This window comes from Phyllobates terribilis, unplaced genomic scaffold (assembly GCF_046119375.1).
Source record: "Phyllobates terribilis strain yellow unplaced genomic scaffold, ASM4611937v1 Scaffold_9__5_contigs__length_417890890, whole genome shotgun sequence".
Classification (NCBI taxonomy): Eukaryota; Metazoa; Chordata; class Amphibia; order Anura; family Dendrobatidae; genus Phyllobates; species Phyllobates terribilis.
This window is the reverse complement of record NW_027362769.1, coordinates 19,936,086-19,954,445: the sequence shown is the minus strand read 5'-3', so window position 1 is coordinate 19,954,445 and position 18,360 is coordinate 19,936,086. Positions and strand designations below refer to the sequence as shown.

Below are 18,360 nucleotides of genomic sequence, written 5' to 3'. Positions count from 1 at the left end.
CAGCCCTCCAAAGAAATGTTACCCCACTCCATTACTGACCCACTGCCAAACCGGCCATGCTGAAGGATGTTCCATGCAGCAGATCGCTCTCCACGGCGTCTTCAGACTCTGTCACGTCTGTCACATGTGCTCAGAGTGAACCTGCTTTCATCTGTGAAGAGCACAGGGCGCCAGTGGAGACTTTGCCAATCCTGGTGTTCTGTGTCAAATGCCAAGCATCCTGCACGGTGTTGGGCTGTGAGCACAACCCCCATCTGTGGACGTCGGGCTCTCATACCACCCTCATGGAGTCAGTTTCTAACAGTTTGTGCAGACACATGCACATTTGTGGCCTGCTGGAGGTCATTTTGCAGGGCTCTGGCAGTGCCCCTCCTGTTCCTCCTTGCACAAAGGCAGAGGTAGCGGTCGTGCTGCTGGGTTGTTGCCCTCTTACGGCCCCCTCCACGTCTCCTGGTGTACTGGCCTGTCTCCTGGTAGCGCCTCCAGCCTCTGGACACTACGATGACAGACACAGCAAACCTTCTTGCCACAGCTCGCATTGATGTGCCATCCTGGATCAGCTGCACTACCTGAGCAACTTCTGTGGGTTGTAGAGTCCGTCTCATGCTACCACGAGTGTGAAAGCACAACCAACATTCAAAACTGACCAAAACATCAGCCAGAAAGCATTGGTACTGAGATGTGGTCTGTGGTCCCCACCTGCAGAACCACTCCTTTATTGAGGGTGTCTTGATAACTGCCAATAATTTCCATCTATTGTCTATTCCATTTGCACAACAGCATGTGAAATTGATTGTCAATCAGTGTTGCTTCCTAAGTGGACAGTTTGATTTCACAGAAGTTTGATTTGATATATGTACACACACACACACACACACACACACACACACACACACACACACACACACACACTTGTGTAAAATACCCTTCTACTAACCAGCGCATGCACTTTATAAAACTATCACTAATTCTTCATACATTAAGAGTTAACTTGATGGTTGCATCTAATTCAGTTTGGCATTGTATTAATAATAGTATGCAATAAATTGTAAATCAATTAAAGTGTACCTATAATTTTAAATGTCTCATTTATGTTCTGCCCCTTAAAGGGATTCTGTCATGTCTTCAAACACTATTAATCTGCCGTTATAGAGTTAATCTGCAGGTTAATAGCGTTTTAAAGCTGCCCAGCTGCCACACCGAAAGCCTGGCTACTGGGAGTAAAATAACTTTAACACTCTGGAACATTAATGACAGCCGTCGTTGGACTGATACTGAGAGTCAGCTGTCAGTGACGGGTGTGCTTACAGCTGCCACTCCGTATACTAAGCAGTGATTAATACTGCATCGGCACAGCTCTATGACTGAAAACCGCAGGCTGCCGGGAGGAATAGAGTTAATTTCCTTCTGGTAGCTGTGTTTTCTATGCGGCGGCGGCCTCACAGCTTTAGAACCTGCAGATTAGCCCCATATATGCAAATGAATAGCTATTGGGGATGTGACAGGTTCCTTTAAAGGGAACCTGACAGCGGACACATGCTGCTCAATCCATGTACAAGCATGTACAGTAGCTTGCAAAGTATTCACCCTTTTGGCTTTTTACCTATTTTGTTACATTACAACCTGTGTTTAAATATTTTTGTAATCCGATTTGTGTGTGATGCAACAGCACTAAATAGTGTAAGTTGGTGATGTGAGAAAAATCTAGGCATAAATTACGTTTATGGGATCAAAGAACTAAAAATTGGCATATGCGTATGTATTCACCCCTTTTGCTATGAAGCCCCTAAAAAATTCTTGGTGCAAGCAATTACCTTCATAAGTCACATGCTTAGTGAAAGGAAGTCCACCTGTGTGCATCCAAGTGTCACATGATCTGTCAGTATATACACACCTTTTCTGAAAGGCCCCAGAGGCTGCAACGCCAATAAGAAAGAGGCACCACTAACCAAACAACTCCGTGAAGACCAAGGAGATTTCCAGACAAGTCAGGGATAAAGTTGTTGAGAAGCACAAGTCTGGGTTGGGTTATGAAAAAAAAAAAAAAAATCCCAATCTCTGATGATCCCCCGGAGCGACATCAAATCCATTATCATGAAATGGAAAGAACATGGTACCACAACAAACCTGCCAAAAGAGTGCCACCCACCAAAACTCTCAGCCCAGGTAAGGAGGACATTAATCAGAGAGGCAGCTCCGAGACCAGAGGTAAACCTGAAGGAGCTGCAGAGTTCCCAAGCAATAACTAGAGTATTTGTCCATACGACCACAATAAGCCGTACACTCCATAGAGGTGGCGTTTATAGTAAAGTGGCCAGAAAAAAGCTTTTACTTAACCACAAAAATTGTATGGCTCGTTTTGAGTTTGCCAAAAGACATATGGGAGACTCCCCAAATGTATAGTGGAAGGTGCTGTGGTCAGATGAGACCAAAATTGATCTTTTTGGCCACCAAGGTAAACGCTGTGTCTGGCGCCAAACCAACACAGCTCATCACCCCAAGAACACCGATGTTTTTCGGCAGCAGGGACAGGGAAAATTGTCTGAGTCAAGCGGAAGATGGATGGTGCGAAATACAGGGATATTCTTGAGCAAAACCTGTTTCAGTCTGTCAGTGATTTGAGACTGGGACGGAAGTTCACCTTCCAACAAGACAATGACCAAAAGCATACTGCTAAAGCAACACTCGAGTGGTTTATGGGGAAACGAGTAAATGTTTTGGAGTGGCCTAGTCAAAGCCTAGACCTTAATCGAATTGAGAATCAGTAGTCAGACAAGATTGCTGTTCACCAGAGGAAACCATCTAACTTGAAGTAGCTGGAGCAGTTTTGCCTTCAGTAATGGGCAAAAATCCCAGTGGCCAGATGTGGAAAGCTTATAGAGACTTATCCAAAGCGACTTGCATCTGTAATTGCCACAAAAGGAGGCTGACTGACTGACTTAGGGGGTGAATAGTTATGCGCACTGAAGTTTTCAGTTATTTTGTACTATTTGTTGTTTGCTTCACAGTAAAAAAAGAAGACCAAATGTTCCCAGTTGTAGGCATGCTCTTTACATGAACTGATGCAAACCCTCAAACAGTGCAATTCTATGTTGTGAGGTAGCAAAACACAAAAAATGCCGAGGAGGGGGCTGGTGGGGTTGAATACTTTCGCAAGTCACTGTATCAGACACTGGCTTGTGAATTTGACTCTGAAATGCAACAGCGTTTCTGAGGAAAAACATTATTTAAAGCCGATGGAGACCAAGCTACACGGGAGACTAATCAAAATGGCTGTTCCTAGGTAGCTTCTCTCCGCCCGCTGCCAATGACTGACAGGTCTCTCCTTATACAGAGACATGCTGATAGGGAATGTAGATTGTGAGCCCCAATGAGGTCAGTCTCGATAATGTCTGTAAATTGTCTGACTTGCGGAATATGTTGGCGCTATATAAATAAAAAGATTACTATTATTATACACAGGAGAGACCCATTCCTTAACGGGGGTGGGCAGGGAGAAGCCAGTGTCTGATACATGCTATTCCGTAGTTCTCCAGTGTTTTGCACAATCATTGAGGATCTCAATACCTGTAACCCCACAGATGTACAGCTATTTTCGGGGGGCATAACATAGAAAAAAAACATTGAAAATTGGTACACTTTAGTTTTGTAATAATTTCACAATGCCTTCTTACATCTGTTTGATTTTAGGGAGGTGTTTTATATAAATCTTTCGGTCATATAGAAATGTGAGCAGGAAAGCTATGTAACGACAAGGAGTAAATGAGGTGATCTTGCAAACTGCATGAGAAATTGCTGGTCTCTGTACTTAATCCACAGTGTGGTTTAAAGTCTCAGTTAGTGACTCATAGTGACCCGGGCATAAGTAGTGAAATTGGGGGTGGCATGGGGGAAGGGGTTAGGACAGCCAATATAGTAAGAAGGAATAGTGGTGCAGAGAGATGCATAAAGTGCATGTACACTAATGCCAGAAGCCTCACCAACAAGACGGAGGAATAAGAATTCATATTGTTGAAAAAAAATTATGCTATGGAGGGGATAACGGAGACATGGCTGGATGAGAGCCCTGACTGGGCTGTTAATTTACAGGGCTATCGTCTGTTCAGGAATGACCGTACAAATAACTGAGGAGTTCGTTTATATGTAAAATTGTCCCTAAAATCCATCCTACGTGATAATATATGTGAGGACAATGAAAACGTGGAGTCCCTCGAGATAAGAGGGAGAAAGAGTAATAAAATACTGATAGGGGTTTGTTATAAGTCTCCAAATATAATGGAAAAAGCAGAAAATCTACTCCTGAAGCAAATGGATGAGGCAGCGAAACCGAGAGAAATTATTATTGGAGACTTCAACTACCCTAACATAAATTGGGTGAGAAACCTGCAGCTCCAGTAAAGGAAACAAGTTTTTGACAATAATAAAAGACAATTACCTTTCACAACTGGCTCAGGAACCACCAAGAAAGGGGGCACTGCTAGACCTAATATTAACCAATAGGACGGACCACATATCAAATATACGGGTTGGGAGACACTTGGCTAATGATAGCTAAGCTAGTGATCACAAAATGATACGTTTCATGTATCCTTTAATATGATGTATAGTAGAGGGGCTTCAAGGAAAGGACACTGAAGTTCAGAAAGGCGAATTTTCATTGGCGAGAGATGATCTAAGTGCCATAAACTGGACAATGTCCTGAGTAATAAAAGTTCACAAAGCAAATGAGACACTTTCATAAGCATCCTGAATAGGACCTGTACACTATATACCCTAAGGGAATAAACAAGCTAGAAATAGGAGGAAACCACTATGGCTATAGAGCCGTAAGGGGCGCAATAAGTGACAAAAAGGAAGTGTTGAGAGAATTAAAGCAAGTAGGTAGTGACGAGGCATTAAATAATTATAGAAAAAAATTGTGTAAAAATCAAATCAAGGCAGCAAAGATTGAGACAGAGAGACTCATTGCCAAGGAAAGTAAAAATAATCCAAAAATATTCTAAAACTATGAAACATAAAACAAACACCAAAAAAAGGAATGAAATGCCACCCATGCAGAGTAAAGGGGTAAAGATGCCCAATGACATTACAGCAAAGTTGTCTGGACAGGCCAATACTCCTACAGTATATGTACGGGATCTCCCAACTTTCCTCTAATCGTGATGGGATGGAAGGGATTCTTTGTTCTCAGGGAGATAAGCCACCACCCAGAAATGTCTTCCAGCTTCCAATTCCCTTCTCTCCATTAAAGAAAAACCTTTTTTTATAGAACTGTGGAAAAAATGCTGTAGAAAATTAAAAAGTGTTTTAATAGTTTATTTTGCTCCATTAGCAAAATGAATGAAAAGAGAAATATAAATTGCATCAATATTTGGTGTGACCACTCTTTGCCTTTAAAACAGCATCGGCTCTTTTAGGGACACTTGCACAAGTCAGGAATTTTATAGGATTATAGTCAGGTGTATGAGAAACCAGTTCGAAACAGGTGATAATGATCATGATTTTTGTGTTGGTTGAAACACAATAACTGACACCGCAACAGTAATGTAGGAGGCATAATACTAGGTGACAAACAGCTAAATTCTGCTACAAAGATGAGGTTGGGGAAGATAGTTTCATGTCACATGTCATACACCATGGCAAGACTGAGCACTACAATAAGATACAAGGTAGTTATACTGCATCAGCAAGGTCTGTCCCTGACAAAGATTTCAAAGCAGAATGGGGTTTCAAGCTCTTTTGAAGAAACATCAAGAAACGGACAACATTGAGAACCATTGACGTGACGTAGACTGAAACTTAGTGCAGCAGATGAAAGATACATCATGCTCACTTATCTTTGAAATCGGAAGATGTCCAGCAGTGCCATCAGCTCAGAACTGACAGCAACCAGTGGGACCCAGCTGCATCCATCTACTGTTTGGATGGCTAGAAGTAATATTCTATGGACCTTAATTCTTCAATATGGTTGGAAAAACTTCTGTTGAGTGCCTTCAAAAACTGTGCTAGTATACCTAGAAGAATTGATGCTTTGGTGCCGTTTTGGAGACGGAGGGGTCACACCAACTATTGATCTGAATTAACCTCTCTTTTGCTCCTTCACATTCTATTGTGTGAATTGATAAAAATAAACTCTTAACACTTAATTTTTTAAAGCAGTCTTACGATGCAGCATTTTTTCCATACGTTCCCAAAACTTTTGGGCAGCACTGTATGTATGGTAAGGTTGGGATGAATAACTGTGAGTTGAACCATCATTGACAGATATCTGATTTGGTTTCCATATGCAGTACATTGCTGTACATTACAAATTATGATATGGGCAGAGGGTGGTCTGCCAAGAATTTCTAATAAGCCGGCCAGTTGTATATTCACAAAGAAGTGTGTGTGTGTATATTCAGTGTATACGAGTTTGCTATAGCTGGATTACTTTTATCATGCGGTGCCTTTATCAGCCCTTAGTCACTATTATGCTTTTCACATTTGTAGTCACAAGTTGCTGGAATTGTAATACAACCATGCCAGTGTCTATTGACTCCTGCCACTCCGCACCATCAGATTGCGAAAGAGCTGAAATGGCAGAAATCTCTAGTGATTGACATTAGGGGACACTTAGAAAGATTAGGGTTGCAAAGTGTAGCTGTCGCCCACAGCAGTCATCGTGTTACAGCTTTCTTTCATAGGGCTCTTTGTGACCCACATGGTTGTTTTCTGCAGCTGCTCTGTTTTTTATTTGCATGTAAATCTGTAGATTCCTATAAATGGCTAATGGAGGGTTTCACCTGTGTGGTAGCCGCTTGGCTACATACAGTCACAAGGTTTTTATATCAAAACTGCATAAAGTTTATTGCCCATCATAAACGTGAGAACTCAAAAACAAATTCTTCCTTTCTCCAGTACAAGTGAATAACCTAAACAATTCTTCCCTCAGGCACAATGAAACAAGGTAATTGTAGCAGCCCCACCAATCTCAGTATTTCAGGCCATATCAAGCAGTTTAACGCGTTCACCAGACAAACACACCTCTGCTCCAGCCCAAACGCCACACTGCTGAGCTAACCCACTGCTGTAATCAGGCCTGTAAGCCCCGGGCTGGATTATGGGAACGATATTTTCCACCCAGACCTAGCGTTACTGGAACAGACTTTATATTACCGAGGCCAACCACCTCGGTGACACATGTCTGCCATCCAGAATCTTACCTCCTGCTTTTTTTACACTGTTTTGTTGTTTGATTCTTTAAAGCAGGGTTCCCCAACTCCAGTCCTCAAGGCCCACCAACAGGTCATGTTTTCAGGATTTCCTTAGTATTGCACAGGTGATAATTCCATCATCAGCACAGGCAATAGTTACATCACCTGTGCAATACTAAGGAAATCCTGAAAACATGACCTGTTGGTGGGCCTTGAGGACTGGAGTTGGGGAACCCTGCTTTAAAGTGACTTGGCCATCACAGAATGACTGTTCAAACCAAGTACAGGCACTGGGTGCACCCTTCACATGGCCATTCTTTTAAGTCGACCTTCCCACCTACTTGTTTTCCATTTATCTCTGCCCTTCTCTGTCTCGTTACAGCCAGAGCTGTCAATCAAAGGAGGGGGCAGAGATAGAAGGAAAACAAGTAGGTGGGAAGGTGCACTTAAATGTTTGGAAACGCTAAGGGTACACCGAGCCCCTGTACTTAGTTTGAACAATCATTCTGTGCGTGCAGACTCACTTTAACCACTAGACAGTTAATAAACCCAAATGTATGGCATTTTTTACTCCAAAGTAACAAAAATGGATAATTGCCGCTCCCCTAATAATAATTTTATGTATTTTGACCTGTTAAACAATTCTACAACTATTATGAGCAGGCAAAGATTGTTTTAAAAATGTGGGTTATTTTTACTGACTTGATTTTAAAGGGGCTGTCCACAAAATTTTTATTTTAACAAATGTGTTGGGGACATGATGCTATGGCACTTACCAATATATAAGTATTACAGGCTCTCCTCCTTCCTCACTGCGCTGCTCTCCTGTTCTCACAATGGCTGCTGGTGGAGGAGCATGTGACCAAACCTGATCATCAGCTTCCTCCAATTGTAAAACCGCTTTCACATGTGCAATCTTTTTTTAATAGATAGTGGTGATTGGATAGATCTGGTCACATGCTTCTCCACCAGCAGCCATTTTGAGACTAGCTGTGCAGTCTGTGAGGCGTGTTATACTAAAACATTCAGGAAAAGAACCTGTAATAGTTATATATTAGGAAGTGGCACTAAATCATGTCCTCAGCACGTTTGTTAAAATAATTGTTAAGTGGACAACCCCTTCAATAAGGCGACCATGCGCGTCTCATTACTTTTGTAATGTGACTAGTGTGCTTGGGTCAGACTCCGCAGAATGATAGTGTGGTTGTGTAGCTGCTTGTGGGATATGGAGTGTGCTCTCCTGAGGAAGAACTGCTCACTCTGTTGGTTATTCTTCTTTGTACACAGGATTGTCACGATGGAGTTTTATGGTAAGAATGACCTGACCTTGGGCGTTTTCCTGGAAAGATACTGCTTCAGGTGAGCTGATGTTACCTCTGGCCGTGTACACTACCTGCTACATGTGTCCAGTCACTGCAGAACGCCTTTTTATAGATCCGCCCTGCGTCTATTATGTGGTGATGGATTTCCTATGAATTACTTGTGTTGTAGTGGCATTATCCTCTTGTATATAGCTATGTATGCAGTGTCGGACTGTGCTGCCAAAGGCCCACTAGTAACTGACTCGGGGGGGTCCACTATTCAGCTGCATGCAAATATTACCCTCACTCAGAAATTTACCTCTGCTTCTATATAATAATACCCTGGGTAGATTGTTAAATGAATGGTGAGATGCTGTCTTGTTTTGTACACAGTGAATCAAGTGTATTGTGCCAACCATTGCTCATATAAGGGGGGGGTGCCCACTGCTGCACCGGGGACCACCGGGGATTCATCTCTTCTCCTGTGGTTCTGTCTGAGCCTTTATGTAGGTATAATGTACTTCTAATCTGTTCCTTCTCCTTAACGTAATAGGTCAAGGGTCTCCGGTAGCTGCTGCTAATGGCATAGCTGATCAGGCAGGCACTGCGACTGATCGAGCACAATTACCGGAGGGAGAATAGCAGTAATACACAGCCCACTCATGACCAAGCATGATCATTACACTGTACACAAGGAAAGTGGGACCCCTTATAGCTGTGGACACGGTGTCATTATGTAGACAACCTGAGACCAAGTAAAGGTCTATCGAGTTGTCTTGTGTAAATTGTGTCCACTTAGCAGGCACCTCCATGTGTTTCTGTGCCAGTATCTACTATATAATCGGCTTATCCCGTCTGTCTGTCCGTCCAGGAAATCCCGCATCGCTGATTGGTCCGGTAGCGGCCAATCAGCCACGCGGAATTTCAGAACAAGATGGCGGCCGTTAGCTAGTCATCTGCCGCACGGAGGTCAGCGGCGATGCAGCCGAGAGATGACCGGCGCCAGCCGGTCATCTCCCGGCTGCTCGCAGCAGAAGTACCCCGACCCGCGGCCTAGGCGGCGCCGCTCTCCGGTCCTCCTTTCACACTTGCCGTCGGGAGATCAGTGGCGATGCAGCCGGTAGTCATCTCCCGGCTGCTCGCAGCGGAAGTACCCGCACAGGCAGCGCCGCTCCCCGGTCCTCACTAACACGGTTCGCTGATTGGTTTCGCGATATTGGTGCGAAATTTAAAACACCGCTGTCCTGATTGGTCGCGGGCGCCACCAATCAGCAACGAGCGCAGTCCGGCCGCGAATTGGTGCCGGATTTGAAACACGCTTCGCTGATTGGTCGCACCCACCCGGCCGCGACCAATCAGCGATATTGGCGCGAAAATTTAAAACACCGCTTCTCTGATTGGTTGCGGCCAGCAATCAGCGACTGGCGCAGCCCGGCCGCGAATTGGCGCCAGATTTGAAACATGCAGGCCACAGTCGGGAGATCAGCGGCGACGCAGCCGGGAGATGACCCGTGCTAGCCGGTCATCTCCCGGCTGCTCGCAGCAGAAGTACCCCGACCTGCAGACTCGCTCGCCGGTCCTCCCTTCACACTTGCCGCGTGGTCAGCGATGTTGTCACAAGCAGTATTGACAACATGACGTAATTACAAAATTCATTAGGGGCCTTGGGGGGATACATTGGGGGGGTTAATTTAAAGTAGTGCACAACCCATTTAAACACTGCTTCACTGATTAGTCGCGCCCGGTCGGCCGCATACATATTCTAGAATACCCGATGCGTTAGAATCGGGCCACCATCTAGTAGTAATATAACAGTTATGGTTTAGAGAGTCCCTTATAAAAGTGAATAAAGGCATCGATGTGAACCTGAAGCCACATCTCCTGAGGAAGGCTCCTTTCCTCTATGTACAACATGCTGTATTGCGGTGCTTTACACATTTTTACATATTCGCATTAATGAATTGGTCTCTGATTCATTTTTCGTCATCACACAGGAAACTTTGTATATTTTGATAATTGTTGATATGTGCTCTTCTACAGACCTTCTTATCAGTGTCCCAGTGTATTCTGCGACACACCAATGGTGCACCACATAAGGCGTTTTGTTCATGGAAATGGCTGTGTTCAGATAATACTAAAAGAGCTGGACTCTCCTGTTCCTGGTTACCAGCACACCATCCTTACTTATTCCTGGTGTAGGATCTGCCAACAGGTAAGATTAACCAGCTCTTAATATGTGTGTTTCAGTGGACTGCTATCATAATTTTAGTCTTTTTATAAGACCACAAAAAACTATAAGATCAATGATGTGTGCTGATGCGGTGACAGAGTAGGCCCTCATCCTGTGTATTACCTGTAACCATGAGTGTGGGGCGGCATGAGGTGGCATCTTGGTCTAAGTGTCATATTTGACAAAGTGTCCTGGCAGTTAAACATAGCAGTTAGAAAGGGCAGGAGGCAGGTGTGATAAACTCAAACAAAATTTTCTTGTAGTTCACCTATACTGCAAAATTACTTTCAATGTCCACTTCCTTCATCTCAAGTTTTAGATGCTGTTTTCTTTCAAATTTACCGCACATTCACTCCTTTAGTGCTCTCTATCCATGTCAGTCCCTCTCTCCTCCCCTCTCTCATGTACATTTCACATACTCTATTCGCATTGTTTAAACCATCATCTTGCACTGTGAAAAATAGAAAACACTCTCTGGACCATCTGGTGACTCTCACTCTATTTTATTATTTATAGCTGCAAGAGACATCTCTCCCTACAATGGTCCACCTTCTTCTACAAAATGTAACACCTTGTCTGCTGCACAAGAAAACCCAGCTAATCTCATTAACTTTCAGTGCATGTGTTCTTCTGTCCATTTTAACTGTGCTCCTATTTACACACTTATCGGGAGTTCCAAACTCCGGTACATCCACGACTTCGAACTTTCATATTATCTTAACCTACTGGCTCTCGCTAAAACCTGGATACAATGGTTGAATACCACTTCTGCTGCTCACTCTCTTTTGTGAGGAGCTACACTTTAATCATACCCGCAAATTAAAGAATAGACAAGGTGGAAGTGTTGGCCTTCTTCTTTCTTCACAATGTACTTTAACCCCTTTACAACCTTGGACATATAGGTATGTCCAAGGTCGCCTCCCTTTGTTTGATTTGGGCTCCGGCAATGAGCCCGCATCTTTTCTGGTCCATTTTATGATCTGATCATCTGTCATGTGCCCCTAACAGCCGCTGGTGGAATTGTGATCCGGAAGTATGTCTTAAGACCTGCCCATCGGCGCGCCCGTTACATGATCGCGAGTTGCCGATCGGTTGGCATGACAACCTGGGGTCTGCAAGAGACCTCTGTGATTGTCATAGCCGATCTGCTATGAGCTGAAGCCCTGCTATGTGTTGCACAAGCGAACAGATGATTGCAGCTTCTATTGAAACAAGTGATAAGTGAGGAAAAAAATGTTTTTAAAAATAAAAAAAGTTAAAATCACCCCCTTTTCAGCCCCATTCAAAATAAAACAATTAAAAAAAATCAAAAATACACATATTTGGTATCACTGCATTCAGAATCGCTCGATCTATCAATATATAAAAAGAATTAATCCGGTAAATGGTGTAACACCAGAATTACATTTTTTTTGTTGCCGCAATAAAATGCAATAACAGGCGTTCAAAACATCGTATCTACCCCAAAATAGTATCAATAAAAATGTCAGCTCGTTGCGCAAAAAATAAGCCCTCATCCAGCTCCAGATCCGGAAAAATTGATGCGCTACAGGGTCTCGGAAAATGGCACCATTTTTTTTTTTTTTTTAGCAAACTTTGGATTTTTTACAACTTAAATAAAAAAGAACCTATACATGTTTGGTAAATACGAACTCGTAATGACCTGGAGAATCATAATGGAGAATCATAATGGCAGTTTTAGCATTTAGTGAACATGGTAAAAAAAAAATATATATTATGGAATTGCCATTTTTTTGCGATGTCACCGCACTTTGAATTTTTTTTCCCATTTTCCAATATACAATATGGTAAAACCAATGGTGTAGTTCAAAAGTACTTGTCGCACAAAAATCAAGCCCTCACATGGCAATATTGACAGAAAAATAAAGTTGTGGCTCTAAGAAGAAGAGGAGCAAAAAACGAAAATGCAAAAATGGAAAAACCCAAGCTTGTAAAGAGGTTAAAGAGAATCTGTCAGTAGAACCACCCCCACTAAGCGGTCTGCATGGGCACGTAGGTCATAGAAAGACGAATAAAATGATCCCTTTGATTTCTGTGATCCAATCTCTTAGTCCAGAGAAATCAACGTTTTTCTTAATATGTAAATGAGATTTTAAAACCTATGGGCCGGACATAGATGTCCCCTGAGAATCTGAATCCAGAGCTTATTTTAAATGAAAGGGAAGTTTCCAATGTAGATTGGCAGAGTAAACTGTCAGTTATTACGTGTTTCACACTGGTAACGCCCCCTTTTAAAGAAACTCTGTCAGCAGGTTTTTGTTACCTCATCTGAGAGGAGCATGATGTAGGCAGAGAGACCCTGAATCCAACAATGTATTGTTTAGTTTACTGGGTACGGCAGATCTGACACAATCAGGGTTTTTAGATATAGAATGCGACAGAGCTGAGAAATCAAATGCCGCCCACACCAGACTCTGTATGTAGATTGTCTATTGACAATGAGCTACTTATCACAGGAGGAGGCTGAGTTGGACTAGCAGCCGCAGGCCGGCTAACCAGAGCAATGATTATGTCTTAGTGATAAAACTTTCACTGTAAACGGCACACAGCTTCATAAGTGTCACAACATTGAATTTTGTATTTTAACCCCTACATCATGCTGTCCTCAGATTACACAGCATAAGTCTGCTGACAGATTCCCTTTCATTTAAAAGAAAGAAAGGTTACGATGGCATGTTTGAATGAAGAGGGAAAGATACGGGAAGAAAGAGAGAGATTAAATATTTTACTTAGGTAGGTAGTGTCAGCTAGGGAGAGGGACTGGAGGAGATGTGAGGCAATAAGGATCACTGGTGCAGGTCATAGGCCGAGAAGAAGCAAAAATTGAACCAGGAATTGCATCTTGAGGGTAATTTACATATTTCTGGTGCATTCTGGGAAGAGTGAAGAGTCATCGCGAGTCTGAAGATTTTTTGGGTGTAGCTGGATCAAGCTGCTTGAAGGAAATCTTTACCACAATTCAGCAACAATTAATTTTGTTCAACATGGAGAAAGAGATTACCCATATGGTGAGCTGCAATGTGTGTTATACATTGGGTACGGAAAGTATTCATACCCCTTTAAATTTTTCACTCTTTGTTTCATTGCAGCCATTTGGTAAATTCTAAAAAGTTCATTTTTTTTTCTCATTAAAGTACACTCTGCACCCCATCTTGACTGAAAAAAACCCAGAAATGTAGAAATTCAGACCCTTTGCTCAGTATTGAGTAGAAGCACCCTTTTGAGCTAGCATAGCCATGAGTCTTCTTGGGAATGATGCAACAAGTTTTTACTCCTGGATTTGGGGATCCTCTGCCATTCTTCCTTGCAGATCCTCTCCAGTTCCATCAGGTTGGCTGGTGGACAGCCATTTTAAGGTCTCTCCAGAGATGTTCAATTGGGTTTAGGTCAGGGCTCTGACTGGGCCAGTCAAGAATGGTCACAGAGTTGTTCTGAAGCCACTCCTTTGTTATTTTAGCTGTGTGCTTAGGGTCATTGTCTTGTTGGAAGGTGAACCTTTGGCCAAGTCTGAAGTCCAGAGCACTCTGGAAGAGGTTTTCATCCAGGATATCTCTGTACTTGGCAGCATTCATGTTTCCTTCAATTTCAACCAGTCGTCCTGTCCCTGCAGCTGAAAAACACCCCCATAGCATGATGATGCTGCCGCCACCATGTTTCACTGTTGGGATTGTATTGGGCAGGTGATGAGCAGTGGCTGGTTTTCTCCACACATACCACTTAGAATTATCACCAAAAAGTTCTATCTTCGTCTCATCAGATCAGAGAATCTTATTTCTAGTAGTCTGGGAGTCCTTCATGTGTTTTTGAGAAAACTCTATTCGGGCTTTCATGTGTCTTGCACGGAGGAGAGGCTTCCGTCGGTCCACACTGCCATGAAGTGATAGTTGACTTTGTGGAACTTTCTCCCATCTCCCTACTGTATCTCTGGAGCTCAGCCAAAGTGATCTTGAGGTTCTTCTTTACCTCTCTTACCAAGGCTCTTGTGCCTTGCCACAATTCTGTCTCTGAGCTCCTTAGGCAGTTCCTTTGAGCTCTTGATTCTCATTTGATCTGACATGAACCTTGTCAAGGAGGATCACAAGGAAATGGACAGCATGTGACTTAAATATGAGTGTCTGAGCAAAGGGTCTGAATACTTATGACCGTGATTTTTCAGTTTTTCTTTTTTAATAAATTTGCAAACATTTCTACATTTCTGTTTTTTTTCAGTCAAGATGGGGTGCAGAGTGTGCTTAAGGCTGTGTGCCCACTATGCGTTTTTTAAATGTTTCTGCAGCGGCAATTCCGCTTCAGAAACCCTTAAAAAATGCTTGGTAGAAGGTCTGCCATGTTCCCCAATGATAATCCGCATGTGCTGTGCACATGCTGTGGAAATTTCCGCTGCAGATTATCATTGTGGAAAAATCCGCAGCACTACCAATAATTTTGCGTAAACGCGGCATTTTTGCCGCCATTGACTTGTGTTGGAACGCATGTAATCCGCATCACTAGATCTGTACATGCGGATTCCATGCGTTTCAATGTGCGGATGGTACCCGTGTTTGGAGAGGAGGAGACTCTCCTCCGGACCCAGGTACTATAGAACCTGTAAAAAAAGAATACAATAAAAAATAAATATTATACTTACCTTCTGATGGCTCCCGGTGTGCTTGTCTTGCCTTGCCGACAGCTCGCGGTGGACTCGAGGACCTGCGGTCTTTCATCCATACTCCCAGTGGATGGACATGGAACAAGGAGATTGAATAGGATTCTACAGGTGAACAACTGACTTTGTCGATGGTGCCATTCGCAACATTTGGATTTTTTGACCATGGAGTGAATTACTTGTATAATACAACCCATCTTTAGCAAGGAGTCTGTCTTACAAAAGCAGGAAAATACATATTTGGTAGATGCCTTGCTACACTCATCAGGAGCACTTTAAACTAGAGCAATATGGGATGGGAAATATGCGGCCAGGAAAAAGTATGCAGCAAATTAATTATTTTGAGAACCCTGCTATTAGAAGTGCAAATAAAGAACAAAGACAACCAATTCTTAATGAAAATAGATGAGCAAGAGAAACCGACTACAAACTAAAAAATGTGTCTATACAAATGCATCAGAGCATGGGAAACAAACAAGGATAATTGGAGTGGTTACGCAGGATGAGAGATATGATGTCATAGGCATCACTGAAACTTAGTGGGATGATGCACATGATTGGAATACAAACCTTGAAGGCTACAACTTATTTAAAGGAACAGGCATAACAAGAGGGGAGGAGGTGCTGCATTGCATGCTAGGAAAGCGTATATCTCCACAGAGATCCCAGCTTCAGAGAATGGTTGCTCTGTAGAAACTGTTAGGGTAAGAATACAAGGAGAGAAGAACAGAAAGGACACTATTGTAGGTGTTTACTATAGGCCACCTGGACAGACTGATGATATGGATGAACTGTTTTTACATCAGATGTCTTTGTTCTCAAAAAAATACAGCATAGTGATCATGGGATATTTTAACTATCCAGATATTTGTTGGAAATCTCTCTCAGGCAAAAGTAATGGGTCCAGAAAATTCTTATCTTCGCTCGCTGACAACTTAATCTTTCAAAAGGTTGAAAAGAGAACAAGAGGAACTGCCATCTTGGACCTAATTCTTACCAACAGTGAGGAAATGGTTGAGGAAGTAACGGTGTCTGGAAATTTAGGAGGCAGTGATCATGTTCTCCTCACATTTTGGATTATAAGAGGAGGAAGTCCTACAAGGACTTAGACTTTAAGATATACTTCAGAAAGGCAGATTTGAATGAACTCAGAGGGTAGAAAGGTCCAATGGCTGGATGTTCTAAAGAACAGAAATGTCCAAGAAGGATGGGAGATTTTACTAAATTAAATTCTTACTGCACAATCAGTAACGATCCCAAAAAGAAGGAAGCATTTAAAGAGACCTGGACTGATCAAAACAGAACTTAGACATTTTATTTTTTCCATTTTAGCAAGTGTGTATCAAATGGAAAGAGGGGGCTATACACATCTAAAGAAGAATATAATGCTGTCTGCAGGGAATGCAGGGCAAACGTTAGAAGAGCTAAAGCCAGTAATGAAGTGAGACTTGCAAGGGGGAGACCAAAAGCAATAAAGGATTTTGGGGGTATGTCAAAAGTAAAAGAAAAGTCAAAGATGCTGTAGGATTTTAGCAGGATGAAAATGGTGAAGTGGTCAAAAATGATGTTGAGAACGCCAAAATTTTAAATTTCTATTTTGCATGTGTTCTCTAAGAAAGCAAATGTAACATCAACTGATCTTCACTGTGCTATCGAAGGAATAAAATTAATCCACACCATCTATACAGATATGGTGAGGGAACACTTAGCTATTTTACATGAATTTAAATCTTCTGGTCCAGATGAATTACATCCTAGGTTACTGAAAGAGATAGCAGAGGAAATTGCAGAACCACTAGCCAGAATCTTTGAGAAGTCCTGGAGAACTGAAGTCCCAGAAAATTGGAAAAGGGCAAATGTTGTCCCTATCTTCAAAAAAGGAAAGAAGATTGAGCCAGGAAATTACAGGCCAGTGAGCCATACTTCTATACCAGGAAAGATATTTGAACAAATTATTAAACAATATGTAAGTACTTGGATAAGAATACAGTTATTAACCAGGGCCAGCATGGTTTTTTAGCAAAGAAGCCATGCCAGACTAATCTAATGTCCTTCTATGATGGAATCACTGACTCGGTGGATCACGGAAATGCGGTAGATATAGTGTATCTCGACTTCAGCAAAGTTTGATAAAGTATCTCACCCTTGTTAAAAAAAAAAATAACCAAGTATGGGATTGACAAGGCAACGGTTATGTGGATTCATAACTGGCTTAGTGATCGTATTTAAAGAGTGGTAATAAATGGTTGCACATCCAATTGGAAGAGTGTTTCAAGTGGCTGTCTTGGCCCCAGTGTTTTTTAACATTTTTATAAATGGTCTGGATAAGGGTACTGAAGGTAAACTAATCAAATTTGCAGACGATGCAACGGTAGGAGGAATAGCTAACACAAGAGATCACAGAGAAAGGATTCAGAAGGATGTAGATAAGCTTGAACAATGGGCAGGGACGTCTGGGTAAGAAAAACGAAAATATCTACTGCATGGGAGGAAAAGAACTAAACAGCAGCATGTGTGAAAAAGACTTCGGTATACTAATAGATCACAAACTGCACATGAGTCAACAGTGTAATGTGGCAGCAAAAAAGGCAAACACAGTTCGGGGATGTATTAAGAGAAGCATAGAGTCTAGATCATGTGAAGTAATTATCCCCCTCTATTCCTCCTTGGTCAGACCTCATCTGGGATACTGTATCCAGTTCGGACATTGAAAAACTGTAGCGAGTTCAGAGGAGAGCTACCAGGATGGTGCACGGACTGCAAACTATGAACTACGAGGAACGGTTAAAGGATCTGGGAATGTTTTCCTTCCAAAAATGAAGTATAAGAGAGACTGTCTACAAATATCTGAAGGGATGTCACAGTGTGGAGGGATCATCCTTATTCTCATTTGCACATGGAATCATGAGAAGCAATGGAATGAAACTGAAAGGGAGAAGATACAGATTAGATATTAGAAAAAACTTTTTG

General features: G+C 42.4%; 1 protein-coding gene across 5 annotated transcripts in view; it reads left to right on the top strand.

Annotated features, from left to right (window-relative positions):
* Positions 1–18,360, top strand: part of PIKFYVE (phosphoinositide kinase, FYVE-type zinc finger containing) — a 284,611-nt gene that overhangs the window by 117,856 nt on the left and 148,395 nt on the right. For all 5 annotated transcript variants that reach the window (XM_073646326.1, XM_073646322.1, XM_073646325.1 and 2 more), the window contains 2 exons: positions 8,481–8,552; positions 10,535–10,706. In XM_073646326.1, the coding sequence (XP_073502427.1) occupies positions 8,481–8,552; positions 10,535–10,706 (244 nt within the window). The remainder of the gene's footprint in view (positions 1–8,480; positions 8,553–10,534; positions 10,707–18,360) is intronic.